At 39.0% G+C, this 20,145-nt stretch overlaps 2 protein-coding genes across 2 annotated transcripts in view; both read left to right on the forward strand.

Annotated features, from left to right (window-relative positions):
• LOC119424508 (histidine-rich glycoprotein-like) overlaps positions 1-20,145 on the forward strand; it is a 58,975-nt gene that overhangs the window by 26,255 nt on the left and 12,575 nt on the right. The window lies entirely within an intron of this gene.
• On the forward strand, positions 686-5,323 carry LOC119424440 (netrin-G2). The gene is made up of 2 exons (XM_037691919.1): positions 686-800; positions 4,243-5,323. Exons 1-2 carry the CDS (start codon positions 743-745, stop codon positions 4,464-4,466), a joined length of 282 nt encoding a protein of 93 aa, XP_037547847.1. The 5' UTR covers positions 686-742; the 3' UTR covers positions 4,467-5,323.

A 20,145-nucleotide genomic window follows, 5' to 3' on the forward strand; every position in this document is an offset into this window, starting at 1 on the left:
GTCTTCAGGGCACAGATCCTCCACGATAAACAAAGGACTACTGTACTAAAAAAATTAAGTAAAAGCATCAAAAGTATGTAAAAATGTACCCAGTGCCTATTGTATAGTACAGAGTAAGAAGTTGGCTCGGTCCACATATGTACAAAGTACAGTATGTACCAGGTGCGTATCCAGTCAGTATCAAGTATGTAACAACTATGTACCCAATACATGGTACGTACTGTACTTGTTAAGTCCCAAGTTCGGGTTAGGCTGTAATATTTATTGTTACTGTTTGTACTTAATTGTTTCAAATTTATTTTGTTTAATAAAATGTATTTTTCTATATGAATAATTTGACATACTACATCTGCAAATCAAATCAAATTTTATTTTAATTATTATTTATCAAAATTGGCCCCAGGCTAAGACTACATTGTTTTTTTATTGTTGGGTTTTTATTATTATTTTTGTTTTTTGGTCTTGAGTTTGACATCCCTGTTATAGGAATCAGAGCACTTTGTTTACAAAATCACAAAAATACCCCAAAATGACACTATTACATCATTTACTGTCAATACCTTCATTTGATTAGACTTGAGTCCAGGTCAAATTCTCCTCAATGCAAATATATGGAAAGTCACTCTTTATATCTGTTTTTCTGTCCCACCGTTCTCGTCCTTTAGAGTGTAACTGCAACCAGCTGGGTTCTGTTCACGACCGGTGTAACAACACGGGCTTCTGCCAGTGCAAAGACGGAGCCATGGGGGCCAAATGTGACGACTGCCTGCCAGGATTCTACTGGAAACAAGGCTGTTACTGTGAGTACAAGCAGAGTGAACTTCCCAGGCCCAGAAGAAATGTTCCAGCCTTTCCGGGACCTTTTCAAGAGCACAGTCCACTTAACTTGTGCCGCTCCTAATGTTTTCTTTACTCACAGGGGAATGGATCATGTAGCTCATTAGAGGCATCAGCTGCTCCTTAAATTAATGAACCTGTCACACCTTAACCCCATTACAAAGAATCGCTTCCCTCTGCCATCTACCATCCAGTCAGGTGCCTCCGACTCAAACAGACCCGTTCTCTCGTGCATGGACTAAAGACCAGACATGGATGAAGTCTCACTTAGGATTCATTAATAATACCCGGGGACATGGTGTAATTAATAGAAGCACCACTTGTTTAAGGTCAAACTTCAAACTCCCAACGCAACGGAGCCAATTGTCTCTGGTGTAAGAAGGAGAAAAAAAAAGTTGGAACGTGGATTTATTTCTTGTCGCAGAACATTTTTAGGTCAGGTATTTTTAAAAGTGCAATGGCTTCTGTGCTGTTAGTCATGCAGCTTTTAGCATTTCAATGACGCCTCGTGTTCCTCCGATCATTACTTAACAAATATCACACGTGCAGGAGATTTTTTTTTTTTTTTTTTGCTGGGTTTGAAAAAACAGTTTTGACTTGACCCTGGGAAAGTGCATGCTTGAGAAAAAAATGGGTGAAAAAAATACTGCTAAAACAAACAAAAAAAGGCAGGTGTTACTTTTTCTCGTCCCTGAGGACAGAAACAAGAGAGTTTGCCTCTTTTTTCACCACTTTGTTCATCCTGTCCTGGATTCCTCTCATCCGGCTACATCTCCACTTCCTTTCTTTCCTAACACTGCCCCTTCCTCGTCTCTTTGCCAAACATCTTTTTGTATTTTGTGCTTTTGTTCACTCCCACTATCCTCTCACCTCCTGTCATTTAGTCACATCGCTGAACGCTCTTGATATCAAACTTCCTCACGTTGGTTTTATTACCGTTACAAATCTGTTTCTTTTTGCTGTAATGTCAGAAAGACCAGTCAAAATAAAGTCACAGAGTGAAACTAAACCTACCCATTATTTTCATATTGATTCATGTAACTGAAATTTGTAAGCAAAATTTGTTAACGTCTATGTCCATTTGTTTAGCCACAAACAGCGAAAGTGACTGAAAGGAGGTCAACAGTGGTGACGTCTATGGGAGACACGTATGGGATTTAGTAAATTCATCATTTGTGACATGTTTATTTACCCTCAGATTTGATTAATAAAGTAGTTAATTTATCATATCAAGAGCCAGAGGTAAATTACAGTTTGAGTTATGGATGCTCTTAGCTTCAAACTAAGGTTTGACTCCTGCCAACAGGCAACCGGGCATCCAACGATATGCTGATATGTTAAAATGTATTTGGTCGATATCCTATAACGATACCGATATTTTATATACTTTCCTTTGTCAGAACATAGCCCTCTTATTTAGGCTTATTTGCTACAAAAAATGTGTAATAGCTGTAAGAGCTGGTGACATCTATTCAGTAACAGCCATATGATTTGCATAGCACTTTAACTTATATTAAATAAAAAGTGTTAAATGTTATTTATTAGCATTAGTCACCTGCGATGCTGTCTCACTTGTGGAGGCTTGTTCCAGGTTCCTAGCTGCAGTGTGGGATCCTCTGCACTCTTGTGCATGAAGAATAACCTTTTAAGATAGAAGGTTTTGTCTATCTATTGTGCCGTAAGACTAATCATGCTAACGGGGCTAACACGACGTCCACGTTTGTGGTAAAACTCACCCAAGTGCTATCGGCTATTAGCTTCTCAATGATGTCAGAAATGATGGCTTGTAACTCGGGTAAGTTTACGTCGGAAAAATATCTCTGACTGGGGACAATGTAGCAAGGCTCAACGTAGTCTAAAAATTTTCGGAATCCAACATCCTCAGCAACAACAAAAAAAAACCTCCACACCGCCGACATTTTGAATTTTCCTCTCCACCGTGAGATCAGGTAGGCGCATGTACCGTCATCACGTTGTGCTGGCACCGCAGGTGTTCTTGTCACTGGGTTGTCATACAAAAACAGTGTCTTTTATATCGGTGAGTTATTTTGATGGAATGGCCGATATTGAACTTTAACGCTAAAATCGGCCGATACCATGCTGATAATATTGTGCATCCCTAGTCTGTAGAAAATCGAACCGCAAGCGAAAAGAAAAAAGGAATCAGAGTTATGGATGAAACGGGGTTATATACCACCTGGCTGATCATCCGATGTGTGAAAAGCTGTGACTTTTTTGATATTCCTACTTGAATGGTGCATGCGCAGGGAATATGCAGTGCTTTTAGCTCTACCCTCTGGTGGTCAGTAGGGATGAAATAGAACTAGAGTTGAAAAAATGTTCAAAAGGTAAATTTACCAGTCTGGCAAAAGTTTTGCAAAAGAGATTTGAATCTCTATCAATCTCAGTGGCGCTCCACTTTGATATTTATTCTTCACAATTGTCTTTCTCATTTTCTTTTTTATTTTATTTTGCATTTAGCATCAGATTCATTCCTATATTTCCATCTAAACATCCCTGAAATTCTACTACAATTCTTCACCTACACAGAGTACAGCCAGTCGGCCACTCACGTGACTCAAGATTTCAAGTGTTTTTTGGTGAATTGAGCCAAGAGCTTTGTTTATACTGATTGCATATGCCAGAGAATTATTGGTCAAAGTTTGTGCTTCTTTTATTATTAACATTATTTCCTCTGAGAACAAACAACCAAATTGTCTCCTGAAACACTATTTTATCCTGAACTGGAGAGATGCCCGTGCTGTAAAGGACAAGAATGCCATACAGCTGGCTTTGAGGACACCCACTAAACCAGTGGTTCCCAAACGTGGTACTTGAGGAATGCCATTCTGTATGCTTTAGTTGTTTCCCTGCTCCAACACACCTGATTTAGTGGTTTTATTATTTCTTCAAGTTCTTCCAAAGCCTGTTATGCACCCATTCATTCAAATCAGGTGTGTCAATGCAGGGAAACAGCTAAAACATGCAAGATGGTGTTCCTCAAGGACCAGGGTTGAGGACCACTGCACTAAACTACAATAAACTCTTCTGAACTGATAAGGGTATAAAAGTGAGTGCATAACGCAGCTTATGGCTTTTGTCTGTGACTGGTTTATATGCGTATACATCTTTGTATGGGATATATATATGTATATTTATGTATATTTATGTAACCTCCTGAAAATCTGACCTTGCAAGTATAAATACCAGTTAAAGATCTTCTTCTTAAATGTGGTTCTTTTGGGAAACCAACATTAGTGAGAGAGATTTTCTCCAACAGTGTACCTGCATTTCTGAGTTGTATACCAACATATCTGATTAAAATCTTACATAATTCATGATAACATGTTTGATGTTTAATTTTATAGTTTGTTATTGAATCTGCCCTTTTGTCTCCACTCATAGCTAATGTGTGTGATGAGGAGATGCTCCTGTGCCAGAATGGAGGGACGTGCTACCTGAACCAGAAGTGCATCTGTCCTCCTGAGTTTAAAGGGGTGCTGTGTCAACACTCGCGCTGCGAGGCGGGGAAGGACTGCAACGGCGCCTCCTCGCCGCACCTCTCCGTGGCCACCCTGCTGCTCTGCACCCTGCTGACCTACTCGCTGGCCACATTAACACACCACTGAGCCGCGAAAAAGCTCAGCTCAAATCGAGGAGTGTGTGTTGGGGGGACAAGATGGGGACAAACAGACAAGTTGTGGACCCCAAACCAAAAATAAAAGGCACTCAATTAAGCGCACGCTCTCACCGAACACTACCTAAGCCCTTGCAAACACAGACGCACACACCTCACAGGACTGTTAAGACACCAAGCGTGTGCTCAGGTGTGAGAACAAACACATCAGAGACAAGAGATGCAGTTAAAGGGGAAGGAAATCCTACCAACCACTGTTCCCTTTACTTTTCAGCTGGAGCAATGTGCATCAAACCAAAAAGCATAAAAGAACACTTAAATCACCACTGTTTCACTTCAGAGGGAATGGCTGTTGTAACCACACGGACCTTTTGTTCTTCTTTATGGTTGAGTTAAAGATCTCTCCTGTGTTAGACTGACAGCTAACGTGTGTGTGAGTGTGTGGTCCGACTCAGTGAGGGTGAAACATGTCGGCTTGACGGACGGGTCAAAAGGAGCTCGTTTAATTCTGCTGCCTCGGCCTGCACAATATAATAGCCAGGTTTCATTTCTTCTCAACAGATGAGACTTGATTTCACATTTATTCTATTTCTGCTGCATTTTATTTGAAAAAAGAAAAAGATTATATCTTCAGTCATTTTATCTAAACGTGCCCACTAGTAGTCGCTGAGATTATACATACTATATAATATCCAGGGGGTTATGAATTATATTTAAAAAATAATAGTCACTGTTATGGTTGTTATAGGAATGAGTGATTGTTGCCATACTTAACGAGATTTAATCCTCACACACTTATTCAGGAAGCAGAGTTTAAGAGGTTTCAGCTAATCAGAAGTCTAAAGAAGAGAGAAAAGATGTGAATCACGTATCGAGACTATATGACATTATTTGAATATTTTTTGTAGAAATTATTTTTGTTTTGAAGTTACAATAAATTGTACAAAAAAATAACTATGAAATGACATTCACAACTATTTCAAATGCTCATTTTATTACACTTGATTGTAAAGCTTACAGTAAATATGACTGTTATTTGCCTTCTTGGTTGTTTTTTATGTGTTTTTTTTTTGGGGTTTTTTTGTTTTGTTTTTGTTTTTGGTTATTCACTTTTATCATGTTATTCCTGCTTGTTTTAAAAGTTAGAAAGAAAATAAGTTTGGACTAAAGAAAGATGCTTTAACTCCTTCATGTGATTGTCACTTTGTACGAAGCTTCAGATTATTTTATTTTTTAACTCAGCAGTCATTAAGAGCTGCTGGGCTGATGAGATAATGAATTATTTCAGTTTCACAAAAGAAAGAAAGAGCTTTTATGGAAAAACTGGATACATAAAGACATTTTCCACAACGTGAGCAACAAAGACACATACACAACAATCTTATGACACGACACACTAAGTCCAGTCTTGTGAGACTGTCTCAGACATGTGAGTGTAAAAATGCCCTTTGAGATTTTTTTTTTTCCTCAAAACTACGACATAATTTAACAGAAAACCATTTATTTTCTGCTGAGTCAGCTTCAGCGCACTGAGAATAAAAAGACAAATGCTGCATTAAATCAGGATACAGAGAACAGAGAAGATAAAAGCTGGACTAAAACTGAGAGGAGTGAAATGATCCTCCTCTGTCTGAGCTGCTGCATTACCTATTCTATGTGAAGAGCTCATCCACTTGGCCTGGATGGTTTCAAGAACTGGGAAGGAACAGCTTACGAAGGGAAACCACTTACGCCCACGATTTCTTGTGCTTTCAAAGAGCAGGTAACTCTTGAAGTCTCAAGAACAACTGAGACCTTTCACAAATATAAAAATATGAGCTAGAAGAAGTTTTTTTTTTTTAATCAGATATTCAAAACACTGTTCAAATAAAGAGCATGGCCCAAGGTTAAAATAAATAAATCCATCAGATCTGAACCTTTGCAAAAGAAGGTGTGTGTCAGAAAGTGTGCTGCCTAAAAAAAGGTGTGCTGGTGCAGATTGCCCATATTTAAAAATGTTTAAAAGTAAAGCACTTAACAGCTAAAAGTTAACAAACAAAACTTAACGTCATTATTTTACAGGATGATCATAACTCTTTATACCCACAACGAAATGTATTCATGTGTAGCTGCAGAAAATACAGAAGCAGGTGTGACTCTTCCTGTGGTTAAAGGGTGCACAACCTGCAACCCAAGAAAGAAATCAAGATTCTATCCATCCATGATCTTCACCCACTTCTTCCTTTTCAGGTCAGGGGGGTCACTGGTGCCCATCAATGTGCGAGAGGCCGGGGACACCCTGGACAGGTCTCCAGTCCATCACAGAGTCATAAAGAGACAAACAACCATTCACTCTCTCACGTGGGACAATTTAGAGTCACCAATCAGCCTAACATGCATGTTTTTGGTCTGTGGGAGGAAACCGGAGTACCCGAAGAAAACCCACGCATGCAGTGAGAGAACATGCAAACTCTACCCAGAAAGGTCCGTGTCCAGGATTTGATCCAGCGACATTCTTGCTTAGAGCGGCAGCTCTACCAACTGAGCCACCGTACTTCCATGTGTTTAAAATTAGAAGGCAAATTCTTGTTTTAAGCGCAAAATGTTCCTCACTGACTTTCATGAATTTTTAAGGATTCACTCTTTATTTCATTAAGACCTCAAGCTCAGTGTAAGAAAAAAACATTTTTACTTTTGTCTCTTTTATTTTTGTACCTGCTGTGCTTGGGGGCGATGGTAATATTTGCTTTGTGCAATATAAAACCCATCATTTAGCTAAACAAAGGGAGCAAATAGAGTACACCTGCTAAACTTGAAGAACATATATGTTAAATTTGCATAAATATGATTAGCACAGGTTTGCTTTATGATTGGAATCATGTATGGAGAAGAAAGCAGATGCAGTGAATGTGGCAAGTCCTATTGGAGATCAATCATTCATGTATTAAAGATTGGATTTTTATTTACCCAAAATTTCAAAATACGTCCAAAAAAAAAAAATCCTTCCTAGAAAGTGGTTAAATGAATATAACTGCAAATAACCACAGCAAAGAACCAACAACATAACACAATGTCATATTAACGTTTACAGAGATGGCTGAATAAAATAACAACAATTAACCGCAGTAATGACTAAGAATAAAACAGAGTGAACATAAAATCCGACTCGATGACTGCAGAATAAGTCTCACAGAGGTGGAAACTCTTCTATAGTCACAAAGCTTGTAGAAACATTTATTACAGGGCATCATATTTTATCAGAGCTGTATGACCTGGCAACATAATGCAATCAAATACATATTCTAGTAAAGACGCATCACAATTTTTTTTCTTGCACTGAGCTGCCTTTGAGATTCAATAGCCTTCATTCTTTGACCATGTCTTTTCCTCCACCAGGAAGTAGCTGACACCCCACCAGGATTACTCATGAAAAGAAATGCATCTTAAAGCTGCACAATCTGCTCCATAATAGCATTGTAAGGCTGAAAATGAAATTAGCTTAATAAATCACCAAATTAAAATTAACTTTTAATGGTTAAGTGGAAGTTAGATTTAATTTTAAAGGCTAATGAGATGGGAGTGAGCTGCAATGCTTTCAGCAGTGTTTTGCCAACACAGTTTAAAGCCTTAAAACATTTTTTTTTCCTCATATTTTGTATCAGGAAATTATCCAGGTCTGCTAATGGCCTGTGCATTTGGTAATGAAAACATTTTAACAAATGCTGCCAAATATACATTATAATAGAAACGCAATTGCATTGGACAAACGCTAATCCATTTAAGATTTCAAGTACAAATAATCTGCACTGACATTCAGTAAAAAGGACATCCCGCATTATTACATTATGATGTTGGGAATGCTTTTTAAGATTAGGAATCATATTGGAATCACAAAAATAATATCGGTGTTTGAGGCAAACTTTGGAACAGTTGGGATTTATTACAGTAATTCAATGTTCAAACCTAAAACTCTATCAAATAAAAAAATAAAAAAAATTTAACTCCTGGAGTATCTGAACCTTTAGTTTATCATAAAAAGAAACGCATGGTCGAGTTTCAACCATCGTTATAAAGAAATGGGTGAATAAATAAGTATAAATTTAATCAGGATAATTTATGCATAGCATTGAGGAATGGGTCAAAAAACGTCAACTCTTCCTATGGACCACGTATCAACATGGTGCTGGTGTTGAAGTCTGTATAAGGGATATGAGTAAACAGTAATGTTTGTTTCCCTGTAGGTGCCTGAGTGTGACTCAAAGTTTGGGGAAATAATGTCCCTATTTGTCCATGTCATCTCTGTGCTGTTTTCCCAGCTGTGCCCCAGCCTCCTGGTTGGATTATTTGTGGATTTCACAAGGGTCCACAAGACCTCTACATCTATTTGCCCTAAAATTGTCCTTTTGTTTTGTCTTTGTTTTTAAGATGCGCACACCTTCCCTATATTGTACCCAGGGGCCTCTGTCAGTCATGGTTTGTGCATCGTACCATCACTGTACATGACCTGATTTCTCTTCTAGGGGTGTGTGAGCGTCTCTGAGCTTTTACTGGAGCTAGTCTCATGTTTCATCATATTATGAAAAAGAAATAGAAACATGGAGGGTGCAGCAAACCTTTGCCAGACATAATCCCACTGGGAAGGAGAAAAAGCAGGCAGAGCACCTCATGTTTTTTTAGCGATGGTATTATGTATTTCACATGGAAAGTCCTGCTCTGTCTGAATACCTACATCTCCTCACATCAATTCTTACATCATGGCATCAAAAACTCTAATCCAACACTAATCATTGGCAGAATCAAGGGAGGAGCACTCAGATTCTTACAAATAGCACTGAGTCATTACCATCAACCATTTAGGAGAAACCTAGATATCTCACAGGAACCCAGAAGTTGAAGCCAGTAAGGGACCTGCATCCCTATAGGCTGGTTCTAATATAAGTTTTTAGTGCCGCCCTCTTGACATAAACAAACAAGTCATAGATGGTAAAAAATTTAAAATGCACATTTTATGTTATTAAGGTGTTGCTGATTCATGTAGTTCTGACTTTGGTATCTAATACATTTAGCTAAAATTAGTTATTTCTCTCTGAAAGGAAAGTGCATGTGACAGCATGATTGTGTGTGATGGAATAGGTAGGCGTCGGTTCCAAAAATACAACATGGCAGCTCCCAAAAACAGCATGTGGTGGCTTTAATTTTCAAGTTTAGATTTCTCTCCTACAGCTGATGGTCATACTACAGACCAGGACCGTACACAGTGTGTGTTGTTCTGCTTCAATACATGCTACAACTCCAAACAATAAGCATAAACACATGAACATATGAGAGTTTCTGTTTCAATTTTGTGCTTTTGCCTTATGTTTCCAAAGCAAATTGAGACATGGGAAAACAGCATCCAAACATCACCTCTTTTTTTTCATTCAACCTTTATTTTTACAGGTTAATCCCATTGAGCCTCGGGGACTCATTTACAAGAGAGACCTGAAAGAGTGGCGGCAACAGTGGACAACAACGACAACAATAGACAATCATAAAGGATGCATACAAAAAAAAAGTTTGTAGTAAATGAAAATAAAATGGTAATGAAAAGGAAAAGTGGCGAAAAACAGCTAGATTGTAGATTACCTGATTTAATTATCACACTATACATACATACATGGCCACAGATTTATTGTTCATGCAGCTTTCTGTGCCACAATATCAAAAGCTATAGCACTGAGCAAACACTAACACACCGTCTCATGCCACACTATCCAAACACCATGAGTTTGTGGTGTACTCAGGTTGCCATGATGTGTAACCTTTATTATTTTGTGCTGCATAAATACAAGGCTTACAATGTTGTGCGGTTGATGCTGTGCATGCATTGTATTACTGGTGTACAGATAGCATCCATTCATTTCCATACCCGCTTGATTTAGTGCAGGGGGGCAGGAAGCTGGTGCCCCTCTCCAGTGGGCTTTGGCTGAGAGGCGGAGTGCATCTTGGACAAGATGTCAGTTCATCACAAGGACACAGAGACAAACACTATTCATTTGCACACACATCTTGGGTCAAGTTAGAGTCACCAGTTTCCCTAAAATGTATGTTTTTGGAATGTGGGAGAAAATCTGCAGACCCAGGGAAGTACTCAACAGAACAGAAAAACAGGAAGATACTCCCTTTTGTTCACTCTCCTGACTCCCGTTCAGATGGACTGTTTCTATCGTCAACTGGGCTGCAATAGTCTTATAATTTTTTCCCATTACCCTTTTTCTTCACATCTCTTCACATTTCTGGTGGCCTTTTGGCCCGCTGTATGGCCAGCCCATCTGGCGTTAACCAGAATTGCCAGATTGACAGCCCGAGGCTGGTAGCAGAGTCTGTGAACTTGTGAAAATCACTGCATAAAACTGTATGAATATACATAAGAAATGTACCAGTCTCCACAGCACCACCTATGTGGACGCAACAGTTGGCGATAAAGGAGATTAGCTGGCGTTTGCTGCACTTCTACATTTCTATATTAGCCAGAAGCTGACACACTGAAGCCCTGCTCGACATGTGAAGAGTGCGCCCACTAGAAATGGTGGAGACACGTTTTATAAAAAACTGATAACTGCTGGAAAATAAAACAAAAGGACAGGCCAAAAAAAATAGGTGAAAGCACAATATGTATATATTTTTTTTTGTTTGTTTAAATTTTGAACATCTATTAAAACCTGGGAAACATTTGAACATCAATGATTTTTTTTTATTTTTTTTTATTGAACTATATGCTGCATACTGAGGAAATAAAAACACCACTAAGGCATCTGTGATTATTGGTTAATAAATGCTGTTATTTGAATTTTAAACCATAAACAGTGACGTAATGAAGAAAAATGAGCCTATACAAACTTATTTTAGACTTTATTTTAATGACAGAAACTTGATTGATTGTTTGCCGCCCAAGAAAGGCAGCCGAGCTATAAACACTTAAAAAGTCTCCTCTTCCCTCTTTTTATACATTATCCTTTTTGATTTTGTGGCAAGAAGTGCCTCTGAGAACTGTTTCTGTCGGGGGAGGATGGTCCACCCTCTGCACTTTCATGAACTGCACCCACTAGGAGGTTGGATCCTTCTGAAAAGTTCGGCTGTTCACTCCATCTGTAACAAGAGGCTAAATATTGATCCATCTTGCTCCTCTTTCAAGGATCTTTAAACTAGTGCGGTCTGTCAAATATCATTTTAAATGTATGTAATATATTCTGACAATTCCCAAATATTAATCTAATCATCGCATACAACATAAATACTGTCATCCAGCACAAATGCAACAGTTTGGGGTTTTCATGATCATCTTTAAACAAGTAGGAATAAATTTAAATAGTGAACTTGTATCTTTCCATTCTTTAATGTGCCTGACTTTTTATTGTAAGCTTTAAAAGCTAAAGGACAGATTTGCTGCGCAGTGCTTTCATTATAAAATATTCACTGTTCCACATTCTTGTTACATCTTGCTGAGCCATTCAAAGTGACAGCTTTATGTTAGCAAAGTTTCTGGGTTGTTTATTGAATAAACACAGTGAAAACTGCTTACAATGGACCTTAGACTGGCTGTCTTCCACAGCTTTTTTCTTCCTTGTTGTTCAGCGTCTAGAACACACGCTTCTGAAGAACCCGCGTTGCCGTTTTTCAAGCGCTCTGGCACATGTCAGAAAACTGGCTTCTGCTGTGCAGTATGTAGCCCTCAAAATGCCCGTGCAGCGCGCAAGAAAATAAAATCTGTGACAATTCATGAGCAGTGCAGCGACGCTGCGATCAGACACGGCTGCCCCCTTTTACTCCTTCACACAAACCTCTGAGAGAAGATGTGACACTTCTGTGGAGGTCTTTAACACCACTTTATATATAAAGTATAAAAAATAACCATTGAACTCATTTTAAGAAGTTTTCTAGGAGTTACACCTACAAAGGGACAATATCAATCAAATTCAATGCCAGCTATGGAATTCAATTTAGATCTTAGATCTTAATCTCAATCTCATTCTTAGATCTTAATCTCAGTCTTAGATCCTATTATTGTTTTTCTTTTACATTTTATTGTTGGGTGTAATTGGGACCCCGTGTACACAATTTCGTTCCACCACTTTTTCATTGACCCTTTATTTATCCAGGTAGTCTCAGTGAGCCACGAGAACTCATTTTCAAGAGACCTGTTTAGGGAGCAGATGGGGGTTAAGGGCCTTGCTCAGGGGCCCAGAGTGGGGCGAATGAGGGTGGAGGGAGGTGTGGGTGTTTCACCTTTTCCACCCACATTTTGATGTTGACAGTACCGGGAGGTGAACCTGCGACTTTACGATCACAGGCCCATCTTCCAACCTCTGCACCACCACTCCCCAAAATGTACCACATGGGGCGCAAATGACAAATAAAGAAACTCTGACTGACTCAGCCAATACTTGTTCAATGCTTTACTTGGCAAGAAGACCAACAACTAATTTATAAAACATTCAAAGTTTTTTTTTGTTGTTGTTGTTGTTTTTTTAAATAATTGTTTATTTCCTTAAAAATTGTCAACACGTGAATCTTTTGCTAAACAAAGTAACAATGGGAATGAAAAAAATATCAATTTCAGGGTTTTTAGGCCAAAGAGTTAGTTTGAAGGATTTCAGTCCAACTGGATCATATAACAAAAGATAAAGAACTTTTTCTTTTTTTTTTTCTTTTTTTGACTCAGTGGACTTCTCAGGGTTTGGCACTGTTGTAAGTTTTGGATTCATCAGTAAATTACCTGTTTCTTATACAAAACCTTGTTTTTTGATGTGTTCATGCGTGCTCATCTGCTCACACAGACTCATGCTCATGTTTGTGCTGCTGTTCGACGCAATGTTTTTATGCTATTAGTGCTTAGTGTATTTGTTGTTGATGTTTTTCTTAGTTCATATCTTAGATGTTATCATTATTTTTCTTTTACATTTTATTGTTGGATGTAACTGGGACCCTGTGTACATAATTTTGTTCCACCACATGTACCACATGTGGTGGAATGACAAAACATTGGGCCTGAACATTTTTGCATACTGATACATCTGGTGTGATTTCTGGCCTCCATCTGCAGGCTGGACAGGTTTATTTATAGCTATTTATTTTAGGGGGGGTACTTGTTTTTTTGTCAATCAAGCTCACCAATGATGTGATGGTTATTTATTATGAACATGCCATGCACCTCCAGATGGTATCTTAAAGACAGTGTTTGATTTTAAAGTCATATCTGTTGCAAAACAAGCTGAAAGAAAAAAAAATATATATATAGATGGGTAGTTTATTAGAAATTCTTAAATCATAAGAATATTTTAAAAGTACATATTTAAAATCTGTAAAAACAGCTCAAATTTGACCAGCAATTATTTTAAATTGCTGTCATTTTGATGCCACAGAAAGTTTACTTTCTGTTTAAACTCCTAGCTGTATCCCAGAAAGAAAAAGAAAAAACTATTTAAAAAAACATATACTCATATATTTATTTATTTTACATATAAAAAAAATCCTCTTCGAGTTGCTTTGTTTTTTCCACTCTCCTCCGAGTGTATTACCATCTCGTCTGGAGTCCCTGCTCGTGTTGGCTGCAGTCATCTTGTGGTTCTTCTTCATGGATGGCGGAGCACTGTCAGCTTCTGTCATACATCTGAACATTCACATGGAAGCTTCAGTTGTGCTGTTACTGTTTACACCAGCAACATTTTTCTATTTGCCACTGTGCAGGGTGAGCTTTGATTTGTAAATGGTAAATGGACTGCACTTGTATAGCGCCGTTCTATCTGATCCAGATACTTAAAGCGCTTTACAAAACAATCTGTGCCCTCATTTATCCATCCATACAGCACAATCTGGATCTGTAGAGATCAATCAGTGCTTTAAGATCACATTCATACATCGATGGGACACACATCGGAGGCAATGAGGGGTTCAGTGTCTTGCGCAGGTGCACTTCAGCATGTGACTGCTGGTGGATTCGAACCCCCAACTCTTGCATTGGAGTATGACTGCTCTAACCACTGAGCCACAGTCCCCCCACTGTACCAACAAAAGTGCTGTTTTTGTCTGTCAGGGATACAGTAAAGCTGACTCAGCATTTGTGTTTTTATATTTTCCCATCTGTTTTTATCACTGTAAACTCGTGTGACTACTTCTGCATACTTTGTGCTATTTTAGTCATTCATAAATCAAAACATTCAACTCACTCCCATCATGGCTGATATGACTTTTAGTTTACACAACTTTTATATATTTTTAACCTTCATTTGCCCCACTCTGGGCCCTTGAGCAAGGCCACTAACAGCCACCACCTAATAAACTATATTTTCTTGGGGAAATTATTTGATTTTCATTTACTTTATTTAGTTTCTTGGAGCCTGTGCCACCATGATGCTTTGCAAACGTTAGAACTGAACTTGACCCAGGACTGCCAGGTCAAGAGCATTGTGGCCCCCAAATGTCTGATTGATTTGAGAACTCTTGCTGCTAAAGAGATAAAAGATCTTTGAGAGATTTGCTATAAGCCGCATTTAGATGCAACGTCTAGCTTTAATGAGAACTGCCAAAAGCGCTTTATTACTAAAAAGAGAGAAAGAGAATCAATAAAGTCCATTTGGAAGGAGTGAAGAAGTGAGCGTGCTCAGATCTTCTTGCAGGGCCAGGAGAACAGCAGGAGAGGACAAGTATCTGTTGCACAAAAAGGAGATTGACCTCTGTAGATTTTACACAAACTAAAGTGTATTTTATTCTACCAAAAGTGATCAGATTTTATGAGGTGAGGTTCTGTATGACATTATTATTTATTTATTATTTATTAACCTTTATTTAACCAAGCAAATCCCATTGAGATCACATCTCTTTTGTAAGGGAGGCCTGGACCTGAAGGCAGCCTAACATGCATGTTTTTGGTCTGAACAATGAATATCTTACCTGTTGTGGATAGCTCGAAAATATTTTTATTGTGACTGGATTGGCATGCTAAAAGATTGCCTGAGCCAGCTCTGAAAGCTGTTGTCAGTTCTGCCTTACACCATTATTCCACCGGGAAAATAATATTTCAACCGTAAGTTCCTGGGACGCACCAGAAGTGGTACAGCTAGTTGCCATTGACACTACTTGCAAACAACCACATGAGGCGGTGAAAACATAGTGAAAATGGTGGAGTAAATGTTTATAAAATAACATTCATATGACCAGTCGATAAATTTTAAGACGATAGATGTCTACTTTAGAAGTCTTGGAACTTCCTTCATTTTTATTTTGCTTGTTTCATTTTTCAAAACTCCCTACAAAAAGTTCTAACAAAAACACTAAAATGCTGCACAAATACACTAACATAGAATTTTTAGCTTTTGTTAATTGTAGCTTTATTTTATTTAAATGTGTATATATACTTTAAGACCCCTCCCAGTTAATTACCCATTAGGCATATGATCAAAATTTTATTCTAACAGGAAAAGAATCAAGTGAAACAAAAGTACAAAAAAATGTTTGTTGCTTTGGTTCCAAGAAAAAGCCGTGAACGTGCAAGAAAAAGTGGTTATCATGCAAACAACACGCTGCTACATCATCACTTCTCAAAAGCTCTGTATCTCAAGCCCTCGTGGATACAGAAGGACAAAAAGATGTAAACGCAGCAACAACAAAAAAAAAACTAAATTAAAAAAAATCTGGAGCAGTGTGAATGGGGCTTGTATTTCTCTACACTGAGGTCATTTTAAGAGCCATCCACAACAGGTAAGATAAGAATTGTTCATAACATTGTCACTAAACATCACTTCAAGTGATATGAACCATTTTAGCTTTTCTAAAAGATGTACACAGTTCATATACAGAAAGAAAGATTTGCACAATAGGCCTTTATCTCACAAATATTGTTCACAAATTTGTGTAAATCTGTGTTAGTGAGCACTTCACTTCTGAATGCACATTTCTTTTCCTTAAGCTGTCTCCAAAGGCATTTCGGGGAATAAGGCAGGACTCCCACATCCAGCCGCTTCTCCTCCAAGACCATCTGAGACCAGCCAACCAGACAGCTGGAACATTCGGTTTGCATAACCAAAAGATTTCTGGACATTGAACTCAAGTGCAGTTTATTTATGGCAATTTGAATGTACAGAGATACTGTGATGTCCGTTGTTGTGCCATTCATCCACGACCATCACCTCTCGTTGCAGCATGATAATGCAGCTGCACGCTGCAAGGATCTGTACACAATTCCTGGAAGACGAAAACATCCCAGTTCTTGCGTGGCCAGCATACTCACCTAAGAAGTCACCCATTGAGCATGTTTGGAATGCTCTGGATTGCCGTAAATGACAGCATGTTCCATTTCCTGACAATATCCAGCAACTTGGCAACCATTGAAGAGGAGTGGACCAACACTCCACAGGCTACAATCAACAAACATTTTTCATTCATTCATTCAACCTTTATTTAGACAGATAAATCACACTTAGCCTCGAAGACTCATTTACAAGTGAGACCTGTTTAGACAGACAAAAAGTAATGAAAGTACATGTATAGGGTTTGGAGGCAAAAAAAGTTCCTATCAAACTCGTTCTCCTTGACCGAGGAGAAAGACTCTGATATTGAAAAAAACACCCCGCACATAGGCAACCCGCTTCGAATGTTATCAGCTATTAAATGGCCGTTATTAATTGTTATCATCCCCATATGTAGCGGTCAGACTGCCCCTCCTGTACCTCCTAGTGGGTTTAAAGGTACCTTGTTAGCGTTGTTAGTGAAGATAATAGGCTCTGTTTTTAGCGTTGTTTGCGCTCATAATATCTTCATGTGGTTAGGTTTAGAGCAAAGGGTCTGGCAGTTAGGTTTAGGGTCTATGTTAAGTTTAGGCACAAAGTAAGGGGGTTAAGTTTAGGGTTGGTCCTCTGGGTCAGGTGTAAGGTTAGGTTTAGGAAAAGGGTTACAAAGGATGAAAAAAACAAAAAAGACACTTCCTGGTTTACCCCCGTGCGACGCTGCCTATTATCAGCAACAATAACAATAATAACGTAACTTTAAACCTACTAGGAGGTAGGTGGGACAGTCTGACCGCTACATATGGGGATGATAACAACTAATAACGGCGATTTAATAGGCTAACATCTGAAGCCTCTCCTTAGGCACATAGTGACGTAGACATTCCTCATGGGAGGGGAGGTGATAAGAGCAGTGATCATGTCGAGGACACTCCAGAGGCACTGTAAGAGTTCTGATAAGAATGGTGCAATCTGTCAGTTCCCTCTGGTGAGATCCGTAAACACTTTCGTACCGAGGCTGACCTGGATCAGTGCCAGAGAAAATCAGAGAGTCCTGAAATGATGACACAGTGTTTAATTCAGCTGGGACCCTCTGATAGGTCCGCAGACTTCCTCTGTGGGAGGGGAATGGAAGGATCGGAGCATCAATTTACAGGGCTTCCAGGTGAATTGAGATAAGGTGGCCAGTAAAGGCCAGCCGGGGAGCCGAATTCCGATAAGTAGTAATTGTTTTGGGAACAGGCAGAACTTTACTGATTCATGTCTGCCTTGAGTCTTTGCTGGTCCTCTCGAATCCTAAACGTCCAAATTAAGTGGACGGATGCAGGAAGTCTGACCAGCGCCAAATTTGCTGCCGACAACTTCCTTGTTTGTTGATAGACCAGGAACCAGCCGAATCCAAAAAGCAGGAAACCAGTTATCATAAATCTAATTGTATATGCATCCTTGACGCTTGTCTTCTCGTCGAGAAAATTTTATCAATCGCGTTGAGAGACCAACTGATCAGATCCATAGCAAAAAATTATGGTTCAGAAGATATGTAGAGAGAGGCTCTGAAGCAGTTTCACAGACAGGACAGAGCAAAGCAAAGTGGAGAAGGGAGAGGGGGCGAAAGTGTCCGCCCTTGACAAGAGCAAGTGGTGAACTGATCAACTCTATGAAGGAGATGTGTTGAAAAGATACTGGGGTTTTTTTTACCCTTCCCTGGACCCCTCCAATACAATAAAAGTAAACTGAGCATTTTAGATTGGCCTTTTATTGTGGGCAGCCTAAGGCACACCTGTGTAGTAATCATGCTGTCTAATCAGCATCTTGACATGCCACACCTGTTGTAATGATATGCTGCACCACTAGGTGGATGCAAGGGGTCTCGGTGTGGGAGACACACGAGGAAGAGAGACAGAGAATAGGGACGGAAAACAGTGTGACAATGAACACAGATGTAAGTAAATAAAACAACTTGACTTTATAAGACTTGACCTACTTTTTGTACATAAGTACGAACATTACACCTGTGAGGTGGATGAATTATCTCAGCAAAGAAGAAGTGCTCATTGACACAGGTTTACACCAATTTGTGAGCAATAATTGAGAGTTATTGTGTACAAAGAAAAAGTCTTAGATCTTTGAGTTAAACTTGTGAAAAATGGGAGCAAAAGTGTTGCGTTTATGTTTTTGTTCAGTTATGATAAATTCTTGGAGTTTCATTCTTTGGGCGTTTTTTTCTGCATTTGTTCTGACACTTTATGGATCAAGTTTACAAGTTTAGTGGTGTCATAATACCTTTAAATCTGCAGGAAACTTTCATCCATTCAGTAGAGAGAAGAAGAAAAAAAAACACACAACGAGTTTGCCAGCTACTCAAAGAGCTTATCAGGGATCTCCGTCGAGAACGCGATGAAAGTGTTTGGTCGGTGGGTTTAAAGCGGAAGCAGAGGATAACAGTGTTTCTTGTGGAGCATGTGTGTCCTGCCAGCAGGCAGCTTCTGGGTCGCCTAAGTGTACCATCTGTGACCAGGTCTGCCGTGCTATCATACCTTGTACCGCTGCCACTGATGATGTGACGGAGCATGTGACTTATGCTTTCACTGCCAGAACTCAGTGCTATAGGAGCCAACGGGAAGGAGCGTCATTTGTTTTTCTGTCTCCAGTTTGTCAAATAAAGAAACAAGAAAGAACGAGAGACAGCTGAACTAACTGTTTATGTTTGCCACCAGCTTTTGAGCATTTTTATTTCATGGCAGGATCATTTGCAGACAACGTTCCCCTGGCTTGGCTTTACAAACATGCATTCATTTTTCAGCATTAGTAAGTGCACAACTCAGCATGTGCCCCTCCATGCAGAGGATCACGCCAAGTCTTCTGCATCCGGTCCCAATCTGACAAAAAATAAAAGCAAGTAAGTAAAAACACAATATGACGCCTTTAAATATGCAGCAACACATAAAACTGGTTATAGCCCTTCCTGTTTTTATATGATAAAAATTAATTGTGCAGGTAAAAAGAGCTTGTTGCCACAGGATGGTGTGGTTGAAAAGCTGGGTTGTTAAAAAACAATGTCAATAAAAACTAGTTAATAATTAAAAGTATAGCATTCCTTGAATTAATGCATATCATTGTCAAAGTATATGATAATAAGAGACAGCTTCATGGCCGTTTGTGTTGAATCTTGTAAATGACATTATAGACATCTAAAGACATCCGGCAGAGTCTGTTTGAGCTCAAAGTATGTGTTGAGGATGACTCTCAGCTACTAACATGTGAAATTAAGGCTTAAGATCTGTGAAACTGGCTGAGTTGTGGCCATTTTTTGTGTTTGCTAAAGCTGTTTAGCTGTGACAGCCATCTTGAATTGGGTTGACTCCAAACGCTAATCCGTTGTAGACGTACATCCAATAAATAATTTATTTGTTTTTCCATATAAATCCAACC

The sequence above is a fragment of the Nematolebias whitei genome, chromosome 18, assembly GCF_014905685.2.
Source record: "Nematolebias whitei isolate Nwh7 chromosome 18, NemWhi1, whole genome shotgun sequence".
Classification (NCBI taxonomy): Eukaryota; Metazoa; Chordata; class Actinopteri; order Cyprinodontiformes; family Rivulidae; genus Nematolebias; species Nematolebias whitei.

What these genes read in the sequence shown, in the direction of transcription:
- LOC119424440 (XM_037691919.1), top strand. Translation starts at nt 743, where the DNA reads ATGGGGGCCAAATGTGACGACTGCCTGCCAGGATTCTACTGGAAACAA. An exon ending in CTGGAAACAAGGCTGTTACT is followed by an intron (nt 801 to 4,242) that starts GTGAGTACAAGC and finishes CTCCACTCATAG; the next exon opens with CTAATGTGTGTGATGAGGAG.